This window comes from Desmodus rotundus, chromosome 4 (assembly GCF_022682495.2).
Source record: "Desmodus rotundus isolate HL8 chromosome 4, HLdesRot8A.1, whole genome shotgun sequence".
NCBI classification, from domain to species: Eukaryota; Metazoa; Chordata; class Mammalia; order Chiroptera; family Phyllostomidae; genus Desmodus; species Desmodus rotundus.
Genome location: NC_071390.1, coordinates 26,602,625 through 26,626,626, shown reverse-complemented (window position 1 = coordinate 26,626,626; position 24,002 = coordinate 26,602,625). Strand labels below are relative to the sequence as shown.

Below are 24,002 nucleotides of genomic sequence, written 5' to 3'. Positions count from 1 at the left end.
GATAGAGAGGACGAAATTGTGACCTCAGTGTCAGAAGAGGAAGATACACGAAGAGGAAAAGTTATTTGTGTGTCCCTACATCCCCGTACGTTCTGGTATTTAGAAGTACCAAGGGTCAACAAAGGTAGAGGTAGACACAGGCTGAAAAAGGTAGCTCTCCCTGCCCAGGCCCCTTTGACTGCTTCTTTTGTCAAGTAACTGTTTTTGCCCAACACAATGAGGGGGGTTTACTCTCTGGAGACATGGAACGTGAGAGCCCTACACTCAGGGACACTGGACAACGACAGGGAAAGAGTGAGGTGTAGGGCTGAAAAGAAAGTTTTGGGAAGAATCTTTCTTGAACACAGAGACTCTTAACCTAACTGGGCTGGGGGAAATGGAGTAAGTGGAATTGTGTGTGTGTCTGTGTGTATTTTGCATGAGGCGGGCTTGGAGAAGTAAATTCTCTCTTTTCATACCAGGAAATCAGATATTGCCTTAAAATATGTGAGTGAGAAATAAAGTGAATCATTGTTTAGAAATTGAACATTCATTTCAGGAGAAACCGCTAGAATGTTCATCTCGGTCACACTGTCGAGCTGGAGGATGGAGAGAGGACCATTACAAGTCGTACACACGCACAAACAACACGTACACACAAAACACACCTTGTCACTGAGTTTTTCAACCCACAGATTATTTTGATAGAAAACTAATACTTGATTTCCTGTTTTTCTTCCTGCAAAGACTGTAATTTCTTGACTTATATTCAGCTTATATTTTGAAACGTCATCATTTCTGTTTATATTATCATGTATGCTGACATATAGATATGGGTTGATCTTTGTTAAGTGTAGCTTGTAGGAGAGTTACAGGTATCTACTGTGGCAATTATTTCTTTTTCTCTAGGTGTATTTTGGGGCATATAACTGAACTGATGTTTATAATGATGTTGAGGCACCTTCATAGTGCTTCATATTCCCTGGACCAGTATGTAATTCTGGTATGCATTTTTCTCCTTTTCCATCAGTCTTTCTTGTGTCTTACAGCTAAAGTCCAGGAAGAGATTGACCGTGTGGTTGGCAGAGACAGGAGCCCCTGCATGCAGGACAGGAGCTCCATGCCCTACATGGATGCCCTGGTGCACGAGACCCAGAGATACATTGACCTTCTCCCCACCAGCCTCCCCCATGCGGTGACCTGTGACATTAAATTCAGAGACTACCTCATCCCCAAGGTAAGATTTGTTTCTCTTATACTGACCTCAGTGGTCTTGAAGTTCCCATTTTCACAGTATGGGTTTCATCCTGCACCAACACAAGGTGAGAGAAGGGCAGAAATCAGACATGTGGCCGCTTGATGGACTCCGTGTGGTTTCCAGTTCAGACTATAAACCTTTAAAACAGGTTTGGACACCTGGCACTGTAGGTCTTCCAGATTTGTTCTGCTCTTTTTCAAATCTGTTTATCTTTAGAGAGGAGGGAAGGGAGGGAGAAAGAAAAGGACAGAACATTGATGTGAGAGAGAAACTTCGACTCATTGCCTACACTCCCAGACCGGGGACCAAAACCTCATCCCAGGCATGAGCCCTGACCAGGAATCAAACCAGAGGAATTTTGCTTTGCAGGACAACACCCATCCAACTAAGACACACCAGTCAGCGTTGTTCTGCGTCTTTAATATTGTTTGGCTAATTTTAGCTGCTTACATTTCTAAATGAATGTTAGAGTCAGTTTGTCAATTTACCAAAACAATCTGCTGGGATTTTTATCAGGACGAAATTAGATCATTAGGAATTCCTAACATCATGACACATTGAATCTTTCAGTGAATAGATATGGAATATGCTCCTAGTTGGGGGTTGGGGGCTTTTCAAAATTTCTTCATTTTTTTTAGGATGTTGGGCATTGGCTCGCAAATCTTTTGTTTCCTCTTTCATAGGTACTTAATGTTACTATTGTTATTATAAATTTTTAAATTCCTTTTCCATTTTTAAAATCTACTACTTGGAATTATAATTGATTTTATTATTTTGATGACCTTATACGTAGCAACCTTGCTAAATTTAAAATCATTGGTGATAATTTGTCTTTCGATTGATCTGAAAATTCTACATATATTATCCTGCTATTTGAGCTAATATCTTTCTTTAATGCTTATTTCTGTTTTTCAGGGAAGAGGAGGTTTAATACCTCCCTATTGAGAATGATATTTTATGTACATTTTGGTAGACATTAGGGTTCTTTTAGATTTTATTTATTTATTTTTAGAGAGAGGAGAAGGGAGAGAGAGAGGGAGATTGGGAGAGAAACATCAATGTGTGGTTGCCTCTTGGGTGCCCCCTTCTGGAGACCTGGTCCGCAACCCAGGCATGTGCCCTGACTGGGAATTGAACCTGCAACCCTTTGGTTTGAAGGCTGGCACTCAATCCACTGAGCCACACCAGCCAGTGTGGTAGATATTCTCTGTTAGATTGGAAAGTTTGCCTTCTTTTCTCATTCTCACAATTCTTTGTCATGAATGTGTATGTAATATTTTCATATCAATTTTCTGCATCTTTTGGAATAGTTGTATATTGGACTCACTTTTCCCACTCAAACTATATATTCTAAGTATACATGCTCAGCTGAATTTGATTTGCTACATATTGTTCAGGTCTTCTAATTCATATTGATAAAAATATTTTGGTCTACAATTTTTCCTCTTCAAAATTTTCTTGTCATATTTCTGATGTAAGGTATGTTGGACTCACCAATGCACGTGAGAAATGTGCCATAATGTGGGTTTATTTTGATTGTCTTCTCGTCTTCTTCTTGTGGCCACTTAGTCATGTCTTTGAAATGCATGGCTTATTATTTCTCAATGTCTTGGACTATCAACGGAACACTTCGCAATCATGTGAGGCTGATTTGTGCTTTTTTTTTTTTTTAAGGGGGGGGGGTCCTATCTAAGGAATATTTGCCAAAACAGGGTCTCAAAGATTGACCCTTATCTATTTTTGAGACTTTACAGTTTTAGCACTTTCGTTTAGATTATTGATCCATTCAGGGAAATTTTGACTTATGGTGTGATGTACTCGTCATCCTTCTTTTATCTCTTTAAGAGTATTCAATTATTTGAGCAACATTTGATGAAAACACACTGGCTTTTGTATTTTTTTGTATCTTGAAAATTTTCTTGTATTAGTGGTTTAAAAATATACAAGGAAGCCCTGATTTCCTTGGTTGGAGAGTTGTGCCAAACACCTTAAAGTTGTGGGTATCATCCCCAGTCAGGGCGTGTACAGGAACAACCAATTGATGTTTCTCTGTCTCACATTGATGTCTCTCTCAAAATCAATAGAAAAATAAACTCAGCTTAGGAGATACAGAAGGGAATAATTTTAAACCTAGAGTTACAGACCTTTTATATGATAAACTTGAGGGGATTTTTCCCCAACTCTGCAGGATAAAACATTTTAAATCTAAAACATATGCATACATATAATATATAAATTGTGTATAGATTTATTTTCATATTTATCTATTTATCAATCACTACCTCAATATTTCAGCTTACTTATCCCAGTAGCAGTGATTTTTGTATACAGAAAAGTAATAGCATTCATGCTCAGAAGTCATCATCGATAAAACAATATTATCTAACGTATAGCCTATATTTAAATTTCCAGTTTTCCTAGAATATCTTTTATAGTTTTTCATTGTTGGCAATTAAGTTTCCAGGCAAGGGAGAAGCATAAATTTGGTTATCTTTTCCCTTTACTCTCTTTCTTTCCTTTCAATACATATAACTTGGTGAAGGGTCTAGGCCAGTAGTCACGGAAAATATTCCTCAGGCTGCTTTTGTGTGACTGTTTTCTAGAGATTAGATTCCCGTTACAGTCTTGGCAAGAGACCTACAAAGGTGCTCTGCGTGTCCCACTGAAATTCATTGGGGTGGATGGTGGCTGGGACACATAATGTCACTCACCCCCTTATTGGCTATGCTATGTTCTTCACTTAATAAAGTGGTATCTGCCACATCTCTCCATGGCAGAGGTTCTGTTTTTTATACTTCATTAATAAAAATCTATAGCATGGTACTTTAGGACTTTGTGAATATCATCCTTTTCAATTATTCAGTCAACAGTTTTAGCATTAATTGATAAAACTTGACTGAATTAATAATCCTACACTGAGTTGTTGCAAAGTGATGTGTTTTTTTGGTCTGAGCCAGCTGTTTATATAATAGGAGGCGGAGCCATAGGTTTTCATGGGGGGTGGAGGGGGCAACCAACATCGCTGCCCTGTGACGCTGTACATGGGGGAGGGGTTAGAGAGGGAGCAAGGGCGCCTGCTCTGCTCTCTGCCAGTTTCAGTCACTTCCCCCACTACTCACAATCAAATTGGGCACCTCTGGTGCTGATTCCCGAGTGGGTGGGTTTGTGTATGTTCCAGGACCCTGTGGGTCTCTGCAATGAACTCTCCTGTAAGGCTGGGAGTTTATCCCGCTCCTGCCTCAACCCCACAGGTGTTTTCAATCAGAGGTTTGAGGCTTTATGTCCCCATGCTGGAGCCCTGGTTTGTGCGGACTGTCTCACTCCCCAGTTTTTCTCCTGGCTTATCTGCACACGAATGTGGGACTGCCCACTCCACCAGCCACCACCTCACTGGGTCGCCACCTACCGCCTCACTGGCCAGCTGCAGCCTTGCCCGCCCTGCTCCCTGATCCACCACCTCTCTGGGTCCACCAGCTGACACCTTCCTGCGAGTCCTCTCCACCCAGCTGCCAGTCTCCGCACACCCCTATGGGTCTGGATGAATGTTTCTCTTTTAACTTCTTGGTTGTCAGACTTCCATACAGTTTTATTTTCTGTCAGTTCTGGTTGTTTTTTGTTTTTAAATTGTCCTTCTTTTGGCTGGGCGAGGAGGCACAGTGTGTCTACCTACACCTCCATCTTGGACTGCAGTCCATTTCTTTCCAGTTTTAACATTCTTTCTACTTCCAGCCAAAATGGAGGCATAGGTAGATACACTTTGTCTCCTTGCACAACAAAAACAAGGAAAACAACAAATTTAAAAACAAAACACAACAAGAATTGCCAGAAAATTGAACTGTATTGAAGTCTGACAACCAAGGAGTTAAAGAAGAAACATTCATTGAGAATGGTAGGAGGGGCAGAGACCAGCTGCAGGGGTAGAGAGGAGGTGTGACAAGGCAGCAGCAGAGGACCAGGTGGGCGACGCTGCAGCTGGTGGACCAGGGCAGGCAAGGTGGTGGCTGGTGGACCAGGAGGTCCCATATTTGTGTGCAGATAAACCAGGAGGAAAAACTGGGGAGTGAGAAAGACCATGCAACGTAGGGTTCCAGCGTGGGAAAAGAAAGCCTCAAAACCTCCAGCTGTAAAAACTGGAGGGGAGAAACTCACAGCCTCACAGGAGAGTTCCTTGGAGAGACCCACAGGGTCCTAGAATGTACACAAACCCACCCACCAAGGAATCAGCACCAAAAGGGCCCAATTTGCTTGTGGGAAGTGGGGGGAGGGACTGAAAGCCACCAAGAGCCAAGGAAGCAGCACTGTTACCTCTCTGACCACTCCCCCACATGCAGTGCCACAATGCAGTGACCTGGTTACCCCAAACTTGTGAATAGCTAGCTAAACTCCACCCCTTGCAACCTAACAGATGCACTGAGACCAAGAAATGTGGCCCAAATGAAAGAACAGATCAAAACCCCAGAAAAACAGCTAAGCAGGGAAGACATAGTGAACCTATCAGTTGCAGAGTTCAAAATACTGGTAATCAGGATGCTCACAGAAATGATTGAGTACAGACACAAAATAGAAGAGGTGATGGCTATGCAAAGCGAAATAAAGAAAAATATACAGGGAACCAACAGTGAAGGGAAGGAAACTGGGACTCAAATCAACAATTTGGAGCAGAAGGAAGAAATAAACATTCAACCAGAAAAATGAAAAACAAGATTTAAAAAAAAATGAGGAGAGTCTGAGGAACATCTGGGACAACTTTAAACATCCCAACATCCAAACTGTAGGGATGCCAGAAGGAGAAGAGGGAGACCGACAAACTGAAAACTTATTTGAAAAAATAATGAAGGAAAATTTCCCCAATCTAGCAAAGGAAATAGACTTCCAGGAAGCTCACAGAGTCCCAGAAGAAGTTATATTGAAGGAGAAACACAGCAAGACACATCATAATTAAATTACCCAAGATTAAAGACAAGGAGAAAATCTTAAAAGCAGCAAGAGAAAAGGAGAGTGTTACCTACAAAGTTCCCATGAGACTATCAGCTGATTTCTCAAAAGAAACCTTACAGTCAAGAGGGGGCTGGAAACAAGTATTCAAAGTCGTGAAAAGCAGGGACTTACAACGTAGATTACTCTGTCCAGCAAAGCTCTCATTTAGAATGGAAGGGCAGATAAAGTACTTCCCAGATAAGGTCAAGTTAAAGGAGTTCATCTTCACCAAGCCCTCAATATATGAAATGTTAAAGGGACTTATCTAAGAAAAAGATCAAAACCAGGAACAGTAAAAGGACAACAAACTCACAACTATCAACAACCGAGCCTAAAAAATCAAACACAAACTAAGGAAACTAGAAGAGGCACAGAATCATGGAAATGGTGATCATAGGGAGGGTTATCAGCAGGGAGGGGATGAGGGGAAAATGGAGGATAAAGGTACAGGGACTAAGAAGCATAATTGGTGGTCACAAAATAGGTTAAGAAGAGTATGGTAAATGGAGAAGGGAAAGAACTTATATGTATGACCAATTCACATGACTAAGGTGGGGGGAATGCTGGAGGGAGGGGGATGAAAGGGAGAAAAGAAATGGGACAACTGCAATAGCATAATCAATAAAATATACTTAAAAATAATAGGCATACAATGTTATTATTAATTTCAGGTATATAATACAGTAACTCAACATTTACTTTTTTGTAATTTCCTTTTCTTTTTTTGTCCTTGTATCTTTTAATTTTTTAACTTATTATTATTGTTGTCCAGTTACAGCTGTCCCACCTGTTTCCCCATTGCTCTCCCCTGCCCCACCCCGCCCCACTCTCACAGTCAGTCCCCACTCCATTGTTCCCATGAGTCCTCTATTCATTTTCCTTGACTTGCCCCTTCCCTTTCTTTCCCATCAGCCCTCTCCCCTCTGATCACTGTCAGTTTATTCTTTATTTTCATGTCTCAGGTTCTATTTTGCTTGTTACTGTGTTTACAGTTTACATTCAATCTTAGTTTGTATTAGCTTCAGGTGCTTAGCATCGTTAGACCATCATATACTTTACAAAGTGTTCCCCCCTCAGAGACTCCAGTACCCACCTGCCACCACATACACTTACAACAATATTATTGACTATAATGCCTACGCTGTACTTTTACATCCTTGTGACTCTCCAACATTTATCTTGTGATGTGCTCGCCACACGGAGTTTAGTGACCATCTGTCCCCATTCAAAGTTATCACACTATTATTGATTATGTTGCTCTTCACCTTTTTTATCCAACCCTCTACCACTCTGCCCTCTGGCAGCCATCAGTGTGTTCTTTGTTTCTATGTTTTTAAATTAAGACAATCTACATGGCGATGATAGCACTAATCGTTGCCACTGTACTTACTGTTGTTATCACAGATTTTTAAATTAGATCAGATGTCTACTTATAAAAGCCCTATGAACAGATAACTCCAGACATTTTCAGCTCCAACAGAGACTTCCATTTCAAACCATAATCCAAATATGAGGTGAGTGAAGATTTAAGTGTAAAATAAAGTAGCTGGTGGGGTCATACACCAGTGTCCAAACAGGGTGAAAAGCAGGATGGATTCAGAAGGTTAGACACCCTAGGACCCAGGGCCTCCGTTCTTCAAATGCTATTGGAATTCACGTTAGCAACAGCACTGCCACTGGTCTTAAACTGATCATTGTTTATTACTTGTTCTCTCGGGCTCAAAATGCTCTGCCTTCTTTGGACCTAAGACTCCTCATGCATAGATCATAATTTTGGACTAAGTGACTTGCAACCTTTCTTCCAGCTCCATGACTTTTCCATAACTCAGTTTATCTTCTCTTCTTTCCAGGACACGACCATAGTAACATCTCTGACTTCTGTAATGCGTGATGCCAAACAATTCCCCAACCCAGACACGTTTGACCCTGGCCACTTCCTGGATGAGAAGGGCAACTTTAAGAAGAGTGACTACTTCATGCCTTTCTCAGCAGGTAATACAAGTTTGTTTTCTTTTGTATTCAGAGGACAGGATACTTTGGGGGGAACAGCTGGAACTGGTGTAGTGCTCACTGTAGGACTGGTAGGATTGCTCTTTGTTCATTACCAGAAGCCCCACTGCCAATACCCACACACTTTCCTTCCTCATCGTGCAGCCCCACTGTGAGGCCAGATCACTGGCTCTTTGGAGAGTTGACGCACTTCTTCGAAATCAGAAACGAACTTGGAGCTTGGTGCTGAAAGAGAAGTACATGCATCCCAACCAAAAAGAACAGTGTTATGTAGAACTTAAAACTTCAGGGTGCGTTGGAGATTGATGAAGAGTAGGTATTCTTAGAGCAAGAGCAGAGGGTGTGAAGAAGGATCCTGAAACATCAGACTAGGAACAGAAAGTACTATCAATGTATGTGTGTTTCCACAAAAAGATTGATGGACACTCGAAATAGAAGTTACACTGTGGAACTCTTAATGGAATATTTGGCATGGTGCTGATACTCAATAAATATTTGTTGAAAGAAGAGTACCTGTTTGACCAATCCAAAAGAATCTGTGCACCCCAATGTTCATAGCAGCACAATTTACAATAGCCAAGTACTGGAAGCAACTGAAGTGCCCATCAGCAAACGAGTGGATCCAAAAACTATGGTATATTTACACAATGGAATTCTACGCAGCAGAGAGAAAGAAGGAGCTTATACCCTTTGCAACAGCATGGATGAAACTGGAGAGCATTATGCTAAGTGAAATAAGCCAGACGGTGAGGGACAAATACCATATGATCTCACCTTTAACTGGAACATAAGCAATAGAAGAAAAAAGCAAACAAAATATAACCAGAGACATTGAAGTTAAGAACAATCTAACAATAGCCAGGGCGGGGGTGGGGGGGTGGGGGCGGGGACAGTGGGTAGAGGGGATTACAGGAACTACTATAAAGGACACATGGACAAAACCAAGGGGGAGGGTGGAGAGGGGGGAGGGAGGTGGGTTCACCTGGGGTGGGATGGAGGGATGGGGAGAAAAGGCATACAACTGTAATTGAATAACAATAAAAAAAAAAAAAAAAAGAGTACCTGTTTGGATAAGGTGGGTAGGATGTTAGGTGGATTGGATATATGTCCACACTTTTTCCATGCATTTTTCCAACTATTCTGCCTTCCCTCCCCCCATTCAACCACTAATCATACAATTACTGCACATTCTCTTTCTGGCATCCAGAAAATGAGCGTTCAAGGAGTATTTACTCTGTGTGTGTGTTATTTTCAGGAAAACGGATGTGTGCAGGAGAGGGCCTGGCCCGCATGGAGCTGTTCTTATTCCTGACCGCCATTTTACAGAAATTTACCTTGAAACCTGTGGTCAACCCAAAGGACATCGACATCACCCCAGTTGTCAATGGGCTTGCTTCTGTGCCACCTCCTTACCAGCTCTGCTTTGTTCCTGTGTGATGGAAGAGCAGACCTTCTGGCTGCTGCTGTGTTGTCCTCTACAACTCACACACTCCTGGGGGCTTTGTTCACTTCCTTCCCACTTCACCTTCTTCCCAAGAATGCCTTCTCTGACCTGCCCTCTCACATCTCCCCATTCCCTCCAGTGAGCTTCCAGCCTCCATTCAAGAAAGTTTCCTGAGTTGCACTTCACATGTTTATCTGCTATTCTTTATACTCTGCTACTGTCCATACTCAGATCCTCATGTGTAACCCAGGTATGATAATTACTGATGAGAAGATTCAAATGAACACATGAATGAGAAAGACATATAAATATTAAATGTTAACAGAAACGTCTTTGGATATTTGTGTGTGTGTATGGTTATGTCTGTGATCTGAAGGAGGGAGGGAGGGAAGGAGGGAGAGAGAGAGTGAGAAACAGAGAGAGAGAGAGACAGATAGGAGGAACAGCAGGTAGAATACAAGGGGAGGAATCAGGGAATCAGGGAGACCAAGGTGCCTAAGAAGAGTGTATTGGCTTGTCTTTTTATGTGTCAATAAGCGTTTCCCTTCTATGGATATACCTACTATAATTATGAGCATTTTATTTAATATCCTTTCCTTGGTGGAAATGATTTCTAGGAGTAGAAGTGAATGAATTCAGTACTTTCTAGTCATGACTCAGTGGAATTTCGGAGTGCGGAAGAGGAGTATTGAGGACTGAAAACCTGGAGACTGGAGGAGAGGTTAAAAAAAGGATAATTTTGTAATCTGTTTTCATTTCTTTAACAATACTGGTCTCAACTAATATTTTTAACCATTTCAGGGAGGTTTTTTTAAAAGATTTTATTTATTTATTTTAGACAGAAGGGAAGGGAGGGAGAAGGAAAGGGAGAGAAACATCAATGTGTAGTTGCCTCTCACACACTCTAACTGGGGACTTGGCCTGAAACCCAGCATGTGCCCTGATTGGGAATGGACCCAGCAACCCTTTGGTTCATACGCCGGTGCTCAATCCACTGAGCCACACCAGCCAGGGCAGAGGGTTTTTTTAATGAAATAGTTGTATGTGTTAGTCAAGTGAGGTTTAGATAGATAAAAACTCAAGGGAGATACATCTTCTTTACCCTGTTCAGAGGAATTGTTGGGGCTTGGGAGGAGGGGGTAAGTAGGTAGCAAGTATAGATTCAATTTCAAATGTTTTCTGATCTAAGCTTGTACCCCCATAGACATCCCTGAACACCTGGAAGGGCTAATATGTAGAGAAATGATGTAAGTGACTTATTGCCCAGGACCGATGGTGTGATCCTTAGGCTTCTAAGAGGCTGGCTGGGCTAAAAGTATAGCCCAAGGCCTGAGTCATATTTTTTTCACATAGATTGTTTTCCTTCTAAAAGGAATTTGTATTTAGTATGGGTTAACTTTTTCAAAAATCACTGATAGCATTACTACTCAGAGATAATAATACAATTTCATGTATTTTCTTTGTTCTCTTTTATTACCTTTCAAAAATGATGTTAGTTCTGAGGTAATTTCAAAAGTGGAAAGAGAGAAAGCAATAAATATCATGATGAAAATCACGAGCTTGCATTCAAACTCCTGAGTTCAAATTCTGCCTCTGGCTGTAGATGGGTGACTTTGAGCACGTTTTCTTTGATTGTTTAGGCTGTTCCGGTTGTCCCGATGTTTCCCCCTAGACCACCTTCACCCAGCCGTCCCCCACTTTTGTGGTCAATTCCCACACTATTGCCCACGTCCATGGGTCCTTTCTATAAGTTCTTTGACGAACCCCTTCTCCTTTTTTCAAACAGTTTCCACCTTCCTCCTCCCCTTTACCAGCTGCAGTCTATTCTGTGATTCTATGTCTCTGGTTCTATTTTGCTCATCAGTTTCTTTTGTTCATTAGATTCCTCTTATAAGCGACATCATATGGTATTTGTCTTTCACCAACTGGCTTATTTCACTTAGCATACTGGTCTCCAGTTCCATGCATGCAGTTGCAAAAGGTAGGAATTCCTCGGGCAAATATCAGTAAAGGTAGAAAGAGAATAAAGAATATTATAAGAAAGAAAAAAAACTGTGATGCGACTAAAGTAAAGAAAAACGATTTTGAGAGGATAGAGGGAGGAGAAATAATAAGAGTGAGGAATAGAAACAAGGTGAAGAAAGGGAAAAAATAAAATTTGAAATGAAAATCAGAAGGGGAAGGAAGCAGGCAAAATGGGATAAGAAAACAGAATAAAATGAGACTTGAAATAAAAATACTGAAACAATAGGAACAAAATTGAGGAAAAAGAAAAAATGTTCAAAAGCTATGCAAAAGAAAAACACAAATAATGAAAAGAATGTGGTGGAATTCATCTCAGCAGAGTTTGGTGCTGGCCTGCCAGCTCCTCCTTCTGGCTATATCTCTGGTAATATCCCCTGTGGTCCCCATCTAGCTCTAGGCAGCCTGTTCAAGGCTACAAGTGATCCACAGTCTGTGGCTGTCTCCTTCAGGCTTTGCTGTGTATGGGATGGACCTCTCTGCTCTGAACTGCTGGCTTTTTATCAGCACAGGGCCCAGGGGTGGGTTATCCAATGTCTGAAAGCACCGCAGGTACCACCTCCACCTGTCTCTATCTGCAGTTCTGCCATTAGTCTTAGCCTTGCCACTGACCTGTCTGTTCCTGAGAGGACCTCTAGTGCAATTGGGAGGATGAGACCCCTGGATCATCCCCTGGGAGGCACAGTTCAGCTTTCAGGGAAGATGCAGGGAATGTTCCCCTGCCCCTGTGCCACACACTTAGTCTGTCCTCGATTATTTCCAGGAATGTACAGTTTCTGATGAGTTACCTGTCCATTTCAATGAAGGTCCAATGTGTATAACAGGGTCAGCTCTTTCCCGCTTGGTGCTGACGGCAGCTCTGAAGAAGATCTGAGGCTGGATGGAGCCCTGAAAATCCCTTGTTGCACCCATTTGTGCTCCCTCTGCCCAACTGGTTTCAATGGAACAGGCCCCAGGGAACCAGCGTGGCTTGTTGGGCTGAGAAAAGTTCAGAAAGTCCCCGATTGGAGTTTCTCTCTTTCCCCTGTGGAAAGGTGCCCTGCAGGGGGAACTTGGGCCTGGCAGGACTGTTCTGCAGAGTTTCCCTGTTGGATGTGCTGTTTGCAATACTGCAGGTAATGGGTGGGCACACCTGTCTCTTCCCAGAGATTTGTACTCTCCTGGGGCAGGGTCTGCCTGGCTGCAAAGAATCTTAGGGGCTCAACTCTTGCCCAACTAACACCCAGGACACTGCCTTTGCATCACACAGAGTCCAGACTTCTATGTTCTGCACAGCTCCCAGGCTGCTCATTGGCCAAGCTGGGTGGGCCTCAGCAAGCCCCTTGTTGAGCAACTTTCTGATCTCTCTACCCAGCTGGACTCAGTGGGGACAGACTCGGAGATCTAGTGTGGCTTGGAGCAGCTGAGAAAATTTCAGAACCAGTCTCAGAGCAATTTTCCCATTCTGCAAGGTTCCTCTCCACAAGCCACAGCAGTAGCAGCTGATTAGCTCATGATGGGGAGCAGGGTGCCTCTCACAGACTTGAGACTGGGGAAACTGGTTTTCTTCCCTACTTCACTCAACAAGATGTCTGTTCTGGTCTCCCCTCCCTATGTTGTGTCAGTCCCTGATATCTCTGCCCCAACACATCATCACCATATCCCACACTGTGCACCAGCGAAGGAATTTGGAGGCTGTGCTTCTACATGGCACCGTTTGGAAAACATCTCATTTTTAACGGAGGGCAGAGGACTTTACACAAAGTAGGAAACTCTGATGCTGAAGTTATGGAGATAATATTATGAGGTTTAATTGTACTAAAAGTGTCTCGATGTGCAAAAACACAGAAAATGATACAGTGGTGAAGGAAATACCCTCTTACATGAGGACTCTATAGAAATGAGGAAAATGGGAAAGTTACATTAGCAAGAGAAATGTTCATGAGGGAAAATTTGTTAGCCCAAAAGGGAATATTTTTTTAAAAAATTTATTTGTGTATAACTTTTTTATTTAGAGAATACATCTTTAGTAGATAAAGATTACACTGTTGTTGAGTCATTCTTCAAATTGCAGATGAATTTGAGAAGAAATATCTTTTAACAAAAAAAAAATTATGCAGGGTCCAGCAGAAATAAAGCCCCTTTTTTATTACAAAATCTTTTGTTACAAAATCATAAGCATGTAATTCTGTAAAATAACAATCTCACATCCAAGCACACCATATGACATTTTAGGTGAAATGTTCAAATTAAAAATATAACGTATTACATCCATAACATTACCCTAAGAACCACACTCAAGAAGGCGTCACTTCTGCCAGACCCTGTATATTTATCTGGACATGGAAGGCATATCAAGTGATATCTTTTCAGAGAAAGAAGAAGGCTAATTCTTTCCAGATCCTAAGACAACTCTGCTTATTCATCTGGTCTGACCCAATACAGGAACACTCCACCAGAGCAGGAAAACAATGACCTCTGCCCTTTAATTCTCCACTATTTAAACACTTTTAAATCTTATTGCACCATAATCTAATTTGAATTTAATTCATTCAATGATAGGAAGATGTATCAGTGATGGAAATTTTTCATGTGCATGGTCTAGGCAGGCGAAGAGTGGGATAGTTGTCAGTGTTGCCTGGCAATGGCTCCCTGGAACTTTATCCCGCCCGTCATCTGTGATCTTACCTGTGACTTCCGGGTGCTTCAGCAGGAGCAGGACTCCGCATTTCAGGGAGGAGCTCGTGGTCTCTGTTCCTGTACCAAGCACATCCAGTATGGTGCTGATCAAGAGGTCCATGGTAAACACAGACTGTTTAGTGTGCTCTTCCTAGGAATGATGTATTAGAATTACTTGAGAAATAAAAGAGCCTTAGAGATACCATAATATAACTCAATACAACATCTTTATTTGCTTAACTTCCTTATTTGACAAATCAAGTCAGACATTAGAGAGTGTAATTGCTGAAAATAAAGTTAGATGAGTTGTTAAGTTCATTCAAATAGTTAAAATAGAATCAGGGTTACAAGCTTTCAATAAGTTCTTTCCGATTTCCCACTTTCTCTTTCATGAGAGCCAATCAGTTCTTTCAAACATAATTTTTATCAAGTCATCATGGCTACTCACTGTCAGTTCTAGCATCTCTTGTCTATTTTATCATGTCTAAATTTCTCATTCAGGCACCAGAACCACCCACCCCACAACTGCATCACTATTCCCAATGTCACCAGTCATTACACCCATGACAGTTCCTCAGTTACAATCAAGATAACCACTGAGAATTCCACACACTCGATCGTCATTCCCTAACCTATTGTGTCACATCTGTTAATCTAAGCCAGTGTCCCCTAACACTGCCTCATCTGGGAAGATGTCCTACTATCTTTCCAAAGGTAAGCCTTTCTTGATTCCTATCCATTCCTGTGTTCCCTCATGTGTTGCATCTTGCATTCATGGAATTTAGTTTATGAATGACATATGTTGTTTATCATTCATCTTGAATATGGGTGCTTGTTTGTATGTATGTATTCAATCTGTTCTAAATAAATAACAGCTAACAAGGTAAATATAAAATCTTGTAAGTCATTTTAGTGAGAATTTAGAACCCAGGCATGTGCCCTGATTGAGAATCAAACTGGCGACCCTCTGGTTTGCAGGCTGGCACTCAATCCACTGAGCCACACCAGCCAGGGCTCCTGGCGCTTATTGAGACCTTGTGTTAGGCTCTGTGGACTGTTGAAAAGTATACAGAACAGGGTTCTGGAGTTCTGTTAATCTGAAATCGTGACAGACATGTGTGTACACAGCTGATGAACATAACAAGACAACTAGGCCACATCATGGTAAAGAAATACGTGACGTGGAAACCTAGCCAGCCAAGTATATAGCGATAGTAGTAAAATTAGAAGCTCACCATTGTTGACAGCTGCCGAGACAGGGCTCTGCAGACCTGATGAACTGGCTTGTAGTCGGTTCAGCACCCAGCAACCCGGAGTTTATTTTATACACATAAACCTGACTGCAGAAAGGCTGCTCACTGTGCTCTGGCTGCTGGTATCAAGCTCCACTGGAGTGACTTTGTTCTTGTGAATCAGATTTCTTCCTAAATACGGACTTTCGGGGCTTTACTTACTCTGTCTGAGGCATTGTTAAATTCCCATAGTGATGTTCACATGTATTTAATCAGAAGGTCATGTGTGTGTTGAGTGCTGACCACGTGCCAGGGACGGTAGGAGGGCTTTATGTGCATTTTTAAATCTTTTTGTGCCACTGTGAAGGGGGGAAAAAAGATGTGTTTTTCAGAAGAGGAAAGAGGGAACCAGAGAAGTTAAGTGACTTGCCCAGGATCACACAGCAGACTCAGGTCTGGTGGACTCCATTGCCCACGACCTTGCTGGAACATGCATATAAACGGCTCTGAGAACTCAGTGATACTTATGCAATCCTGCGGTGCCGCTCTTCCTGACCAACCGAGTGTTTGCCTCACTGTAGGGGATCCCAACAAGCCCTCGGGATTCAGAAGTGTTAAGGCTCCGGTCCCCAAAGTGGCCGCATCGATTGGCAAGGCGCAGAAGCTGCCCATGTGTGACAAATGTGGCACCGGCATTGTGTGAGTATCTGCCGCCCCCAGGCACTGGGGGGCCTGCAAGTTGAGTAAACTGTGAAAATAAGGAAATGCTGAATGTTGCACACTTTGGGTGTGATGGGGAAAAAATGCCTCCAGAAAATATGGAGGAGAGAGGCCAGGTAGGTTCTGTGTCCCCGAGGCAGGTGGTGAAGGTTTTCCTTGGCCATGGACCCTTGGGGTATGAACACACAAAACCCAAAGAAGCAGATCTGCTCTGTTGAAGTAGGAGATACTCCTGGAAGTTTTCAAGAGTAATGTCTCTGGACCCCAGGAATGGGAGATCCCTTTATCCATGGAGGCCAATTGAGAGGCCCTCATCTGCTTTTTGAGGGGCCTCTTGGGAGGAGCCCCTGGCCCTGGTGTGCCACCTTCCTGTGCTTGTCACTAATGGAGCCACTTCCCTCCCTCCCTCCCTCCTGCAGTGGTGTGTTTGTGAAGCTGCGGGACCATCACCGCCACCCCGAGTGTTACGTGTGCACCGACTGCGGCACAAACCTGAAACAGAAGGGCCATTTCTTTGTGGAAGATCAAATCTACTGTGAAAAGCACGCCCGAGAGCGGGTCACCCCACCTGAAGGCTACGATGTGGTCACTGTGTTCCCCAAGTGAACCAGCATGACTGCTCAGAACCCTCTTCTCCACGTAGCCCCTGCTGCTGTTTGTTCTCTCAATGCTCTGGCCCTCTCCTCTCGAGGAAGTACTTGCTCACTCTGGTTTTATCTCTGCTCATTAAACGCTGTGTCCCCGCCTTTGCTAACTGACTGTCACTGCTGAGTGATGCCTGCTTTTATAGCACATGGAAGACTGTCTTGTCCATTGTCCCCTTGCCAGCATCTCTCTGCCTTCTCTTCACCTAGGTTCATCTTTACTGCAAATGGACGGCCAAATTGGAACTGAAATGAATTTGATATTAGAGTCAATAAATTTATAGACTCTAGGGCAGTGTGGTGTCCTTTTTCATTTGACTATGTCCCCTATTTCCTGTCTCAAGCCAGATGAGATTTCTGAAACCTTTCCTCCTGTTTTGGATTTCCCACTTCTCTGAGGTTTGCAGGGCCTTCCCTCCAGGTCTGAGAAATGTGGCATCTGAATGAGCCTGTTCTTGCATTTCTTTGAAGCTTGCTCCAAATTATCTTTGTACCTTTTGTGCTACTACAAGACCCTCGATGTTTTTCAGCTTTTTCTCTCTTCAGCGCCAAGTAGAGAGAGTCCACAAACGTTTGGTGAATTACTCTGTAAATGAATGCTTCATCACTGTCTAATAGAAGGAGGATGCAAGCCATGCATGTCATTCAAAACTTTCTAGTAGTCACATTGAAAAGAAAAACAGATAAAATTAATTTTAATAGTACATTTATAGTGCCATCTATCCAAAGTATCGTTTCAGCGTATGCCACTACGTGTTGTGTTGGACGACACCACCTGAACCTTAAAGCAGAGGCACCGGGGGTTCTCGCTTCCCTTCTGTGTGCCACATTCTGATGCCTTGTCCCCAAAGTTCACCACATCTCTTCTGATTGCCTTGTGCTCTGGCTTCCCTGTTTGGCCCAACCTCCACTGGGACTGTGGTTTAGGGGGCGCCCGGTTGATCTGTGCAGCCAAACCCAAGGACCTATTCTTCTTTCTTACCATTTCGGCCACTCAGTGACATTTCCATCACTGTTCACCTAGGGCTTTGGTTTGCATGATCCTGAACTTTCTAGGGGCACCTTCTGCTTCTCTTGACTGCTGGGTCTCTATTTGTCTCCTTACCAAGGTCAGGGATGACTCCTTCCTCGGATGCTGCCTTTTCTTTGCTTATGAAAAACAACCTGATTGAAGTTTCAGGAAATCAAAGCAAAGGCCTTTGAAAAGTTTTTCTTTCTACCCTTATTCTCTATTGATGATAAGGCTGAGCATTACTTAAATTTTATCTGCATTTCCTTTTCCCCAGACGTCTGAGCTGTTCCCAGTTTCCCCAGGTCCGAGGGGCTCAGAGGAGCATGCCCTTCCTCCAGAGCTGCAGAATGGCTGGATGGGGGCATGAAAGGACAGAGGTGTCCTGACCCCTGCCCGGGATCAGGAGATCACTGGTTAAGGGGTAACCGGTCACAACTTTCTTATGTCACTGGGGGTATTTAGGACTGGCTTTCATGAACAGAGGCACTGGATAGAAAGCAAGAGTATTTGTTAGACACAAGGCTTTTAAAGGGTATTTGCAAAAACTAAATATTCTCTTCCCTTGTGGAAATACATCTAGTTTGGGAGGTACATCTAGTTTAGGAAGATAAATTAGAGCCCTAATAATCTTTTGTTTTAGGAATAACAATTAGGATCTAGTAATTGTTATGGCCAGGTTCCAGAGCCTTAAAAAGAGGAATTTTCCAGTCCCTCTAGAAGTCTGTTTCTTACATTTCAATGTGCATGGGAATCACCTGCGGACCCTGTTAAGAGGCAGATTCTGATGTCATTATTAGGTCTCAGTGAGGTTGAGATTTTGCATTTCTAGCAAGTGATGCTGATGCTTCTGCTCTGTGCATCACATTGTGGAGGCAGGTTTTCTAGAACACTGACTTTGTCATAACTCAGGAGTAATTAGGCTACAATATTGCAATTAGGCAAGATTGGCTACAATATTAGGCTATAATATTGCAATTCAGTTGACTGTTAGGGAATATATATCACAATATATTTTTAAAGCTTTTATTTATTCATTTTTAGAGAGGGGGAGGGAGAGATAGAGACCAACATGGCAGAGAAGAGAAACATGGATCAGTTGCCTCTTGCTCACCCCGACTGGAGGAGACCTGGCCTGCAACCCAGGCATGTGCCCCGACCGGGAATCAAACCAGTGGCCTTTCAGTCTATGGGACAACACCCACATCCACTGAGCCACACCAGTCAGGGCACTACAACATATTTTTAAATTCAGGTGTAATTATGAACAATAAAATTCATAGGTCTTTGACTTTTGATTGTATACCTCAATCAAGATATAGAGCCATTTCCATTGCCCCATAATCTTTGCTTTCCTTCCTTCCCAGTCTATTTCCTCCCTCCCCTGACCCCACCTCACGGGTAGCACAGCCCAGTGTAAACACAAGGTTTCCCAACTTGCCCTCCCTCGCACTCCCACTGGCTCACCTCCTGACTTCTTCGGGGTTGCAGTCATGGAGTGGATTGTTCTCCGTTTTTGACCTTTTGACCTTCATCCCAGCTGCTCTCTTGGCTGGAGTCATGCTGCATGTCACGTAGGTCTGCAGGCTTCGTCTCTGAAGTTCATTGGGTTTCATGGAAGCATAGCTTAATTTTCCTTTCAAAATGGAATGTGAAATAATTACACCGGGGGTGAGAAATGAGTGAGTAAAACACTGGGTAATTTATTTCTGAGCGTGGATTCAGCCCTAGGGACAGGTGGTTAGATTCGCTGAGAACCTTGGTAGTCACTGCCTCCTGCACCCTCACGCCTGGGAGGCAGCTGGGCGGGCTGGATGGCCTGTAGTTCCTTACTCACAAATTACAACTTGTTTATGTACAAACCTACCCATCTGCTTCGGTAAACTGCACCACCTTCTGGTATTTGCCCTTTGGCCCCCTGGGCACACTGTCCCTCTTCCCTAGGGGGTGGCAGCTCCTGAAGAAGCATCTGAGGCTGAGAGGCAGGGGGTGACCTGGGCTCTGGAGGCTGGGCTGCCCCTTCCCTGGCTTAGCCCCGGGAGGTCCTGCTGCCTTAGAGGATCCCCTGTGCCCTTCCCTGCAGGAGAAGGGAGAGAGGGCAGAGCCAGGAGGAGTGAGTTACTTGACCCATGTGGCAGTCTTCACTCACTTCCCTAGTGCCTGCTGAGCTCTGACTCTGTGCCAGGGCCGGGAGCACAATGGTGAACAGACAGACCAAGGCCCTGCCCTTGTGGTGGCTATGTTCTCGGGGGAGACAGACATTAAAGAGACAGACAACTGCAAGTATAACTCATGGGGAGAGCGGAGAAAACATGGAGAAGGATGCAGAAGAGTAAGGGGGTAGAGTGCTGGGGTGGGGTGGGCTGTTGTAAGGGGAGGGGCAGGGAGCCCCTCTGAGGAGTCACATCTGAGCCGAGATCTGAGCATTTCCACATATACAGTCTTTAAAGAAGATTAAAAGTAAATATTAGTCTATAATATTCTAAACCATTTTCTGCAAGTAAATTCCCAAATTCCCTTTTCTGCAGATTCATGCTTTCATCTGGGACCATTTTTCTTCAGCACGAATAATTTAGTCATAATTTTGGGGTGGTTGCTGGTGATAAGTTTATGTAGTTGCAGATTGTCTAAAATATATTTTATGTAGCCATTTTTATTGGTATGTATTTTCTTATTGATTATTTTTTTAAAAAAAGATTTTACTCATTTACTTTAGAGAGAGGGGAAGTTAGAGAAACATCGATGTGAGAAAAACATCAGTCAGTTGTCTCCTGTACGCACCCCAACCAGGATCCCAGCCTGCAACCCAGGCATGAACCTGGACCCGGAATCGAACCGGCAACCTTTGGCTTTGTGGGACATTGCCCAACCAACTGAGCCACACCGGTCAGGGCTATTGATATACGTAGTTTTAAGAAATCAATTGTAAAAACTTACTACATTATTTTTCAAATATTTTCTTTTCTTCATTTTGTTTCTTCTCTCCTTCAAAGACTCTCATTAGACGTTTATTTGACTGTTGAATATCACAAGGCACTGTGGTGCTTTCTTTTCTTTCTTTGTTCATTCTTTTCTCTCCCTGCTGTAATTTGTATAATTTTCTAAAATTTATATTCTTATTTAAATACAGTTGGTTACAATCTTATATTGGTTATGTTAGTTTCAGGTGTACAATACAGTGATTTAACATTTTTATACCTTGCAATGTGATCACCCTAGTAATTCTAATAATCACCTGTCACTCTATAAATTTATGACAAAACTATTGGCTCTATTGCCCTACCCCTTTTCCCTCATCCCCCCGACACCTCCCTATGGTAACTGTCCCTTTGGCCTCTGTGTGCGTGAGTCTGCTTGTTTTGTTTTCGATCCGTGTATAACTTCTGTTGAAACTCTCCTTTACTTTATCCGGTTTGCCAATATGCCCATTCAACACACATTCTTTACTCCAAATATTGTAGCTTTAAATTGTGAAGCATCCATTTGGTTTATTTGAGGGTTTTCTTTCTCTGCTAAATTTCTTTAACCTTTTATCCATTATTGTCATTTTCCCACATTTATCCTTATTTTCCTACATTCTTTAATGTATTACAGTAACTAAAGCCTTTACCTACTAATTTCAACATCTTCATCATCCATAGGTCTGTTTCTTCTGATTGATTTTTATCTTGATTATGTCATATTTCTTTGCTTCATTATGTGTCTCACAAATTTTGACTGCATGTTAAAGACCCTGTGTACAACAACAGCAGAAATTAAATATTCCTTTCCCTGAAGAGGCAGGCCCTTTCTTCTATAAGACAGAGGGAAGATCTGAACCCTTTGCACTAAACACAGGTTTGGGTGTTTGGGGGTTAGGGGTCAATTTCAGTCAGTTCCAGTTAACCACTAATTTCATTATCTTCATAGCAGGATTAGGCCTGTTTATCAGCAGGGCTTGGGATCCAGCCTGTGAAATTACAAGGTCTTTCTTTTCTTACCAGCTCAGCCCCCGGCGTTTCACGCATGGGAGATCTAATCTTCCAGCCCAGTCCCAGGGCCCCGTACTGTCTGGGCACTTGACAAAAGTCTGGTGGAAGTTGGCTGGCAGTGAAGAACAGCTTTATGTCCAGGGCACCTCCAGATTACTATCTGTCACTCTACCAAGGGTGCCCAACACTTTGGTGTCTCTGGGCCACACATTAAATACATTGCAACACGTAATCACAAAAAAAATCTCATGTTTTAAGTAAATTTACAATTTTGTGTTGGGCCATATTCATAACCATCCTGGGCCTCATGCGGCCAGTGGGCCGCAGGTTGGACAGCCTTGCAGCTCACTCAGTCATTCAGAATTCAGCCAATTTCTTCTCTCTGGAGAAAAAAATGAGTCATCCAGGAAGAGCCCATCCTCTTGGAATTGATTTGCAGCCTCAGCTCTCTGTTAAATAAATGTGATCTTGTTCCCCTGGATGGTGTTGCTCAGTGGATTGAGTGCCAACCTGTGAACCAAAGGGTCACTGGTTAGATTGCCAGTCAGGGCACATGCCTGGGTTATGGGCCACGTCCCCAGTAGGGGGCGTGGGAGAAGCAACCATACATTGATGTTTCTCTCCTGCTCTTTCTCCCTTCGCACTCTAAAAATAAATGAATAAAATCTTTTAAAAATGTAAGATATTGTTGATTTTAATATTTGGCCTCTTCAAAGAGATGGCCCTTGTTGCTTTCCTCTCCTGCTGCCCTGGACTGGGTGTGGTCGTGAGGATGAATCACCTAGGTGGTGTTTCCGTGCATTTTACTCCCTTCTCATCTTTGTGTGTGATGGCGTTAGAAAACTCTTCATCAGGCGCTGCCCGGGGGGCTGGGTAGAGAAGGAAACCTACGACTACTAGACCCCCTTCCTGCTCTCTGTGGAACATCACCCCCCTCTCCTTGTGTACTTGAGTCGTGGAATTCAGAACTCGACCCAGGTTGGAAAGCACTGAAGCACGTTGGGGAAGCGAGATGTCCACGGAGGGGTGGGAGGGGGAAGCCAGACTTCCCTGAATGAAAGTGTGAAGCTGCATGGGGAGTGGGGGGGTGGGGTGGCAGGGCTGCCTGATGAACAGTGGGAATGACAGCGGGAAAGGTTTTCATGTGCGTTTTTGTTTTTGTAAAAAGAAAATCCTGGAAAGACTAAAAGAATACACTTTATTTCTGGATTTTTACAAATAAAGATGGCTATTATAATGGAAAAAACATGATCTTGCCCCGTACCTAGTGTTTTCTTGATGTTCTTGTGGGAGCCGTACATAGTTTTTATGAGTTCACTGTTTGTCCCATTTAGACTGAACTATGACCCCTCTACCCCCTATCAGCTTTCTAAAAGTTTAAACAGAACGTCATGAAGGTATAATGTTTTTGATGCATTTTCACAATCAGTTACAGGGGAGTGTTTTCTTACAGAATTGTGTTAACTATCCGTGAGTACTTTATGTGGAAATTATTGAATTGACATCACCTCATCCCTCTGGAGCATACAACAGGCATATATATATACAAGACACATTTGCCACTTAAAGGATTGTATTTGTGTGACCAGGCAGGCATTTGCTTGCTTCTCCCTGGGCCATGCCTGTGATGATTTTGTGCCATCAGACCAAATATAGGCCCTTCAAATGGATTTAGGTGTCTTGGGACCCGTTAGAACAAACCTTACCAAGTACGGTTTCTCTTTAAATGAAAAAATAAACCACACAGACTTCTTTACTTACTCACCAATTAGTTTTTGTGTATATTTTAAGGAAAGATGTACCACAGTTCCAGAATATACACAAATACCCAGGTATAAACGTGTACATTTAACCATCACTGCTTCCTCTTTGCTCACTGTCAATAATTTGGTTCCAGCTTCATGATTGGTTACCTCAAAAGAAAGAATTTGTATTGGATGATAGTTTAAGACTTTGGTGGTAATGATTTAACCCCACCGCCAGCTTGCCCAGGCAAGGGCCTAGACCCGACTCACACAAGGGCTCTGATTGTTGTGTTGCTTTTCACATTTTCCCTTCACTCTTTTTTGGTCTTGTTC

General features: G+C 42.9%; 2 protein-coding genes across 3 annotated transcripts in view; both read left to right on the top strand.

Annotated features, from left to right (window-relative positions):
* Positions 1-9,996, top strand: part of LOC112310264 (cytochrome P450 2C19-like) — a 29,068-nt gene extending 19,072 nt beyond the window's left edge. The window contains exons 7-9 of the mRNA XM_053922837.2: positions 1,029-1,216; positions 8,065-8,206; positions 9,480-9,996. Coding sequence (XP_053778812.1) covers positions 1,029-1,216; positions 8,065-8,206; positions 9,480-9,661 — 512 coding nt within the window. The 3' untranslated portion in view covers positions 9,662-9,996. The remainder of the gene's footprint in view (positions 1-1,028; positions 1,217-8,064; positions 8,207-9,479) is intronic.
* Positions 9,997-14,146: 4,150 nt separating this feature from the next.
* LOC128780695 (PDZ and LIM domain protein 1-like) lies at positions 14,147-17,187 on the top strand. 2 transcript variants are annotated; one of them, XM_053922839.1, is made up of 3 exons: positions 14,147-15,062; positions 16,162-16,279; positions 16,720-17,187. In XM_053922839.1, the coding sequence occupies exons 1-3, from the start codon at positions 15,041-15,043 to the stop codon at positions 16,904-16,906; spliced, it is 327 nt and encodes a 108-aa protein (XP_053778814.1). In that variant the 5' UTR covers positions 14,147-15,040; the 3' UTR covers positions 16,907-17,187. The 2 variants fall into 2 exon arrangements, with proteins under 2 accessions (XP_053778814.1, XP_053778813.1); XM_053922838.1 differs by lacking the exon at positions 14,147-15,062 and having other exon boundaries at positions 15,559-16,279.
* Positions 17,188-24,002: the final 6,815 nt, after the last annotated feature.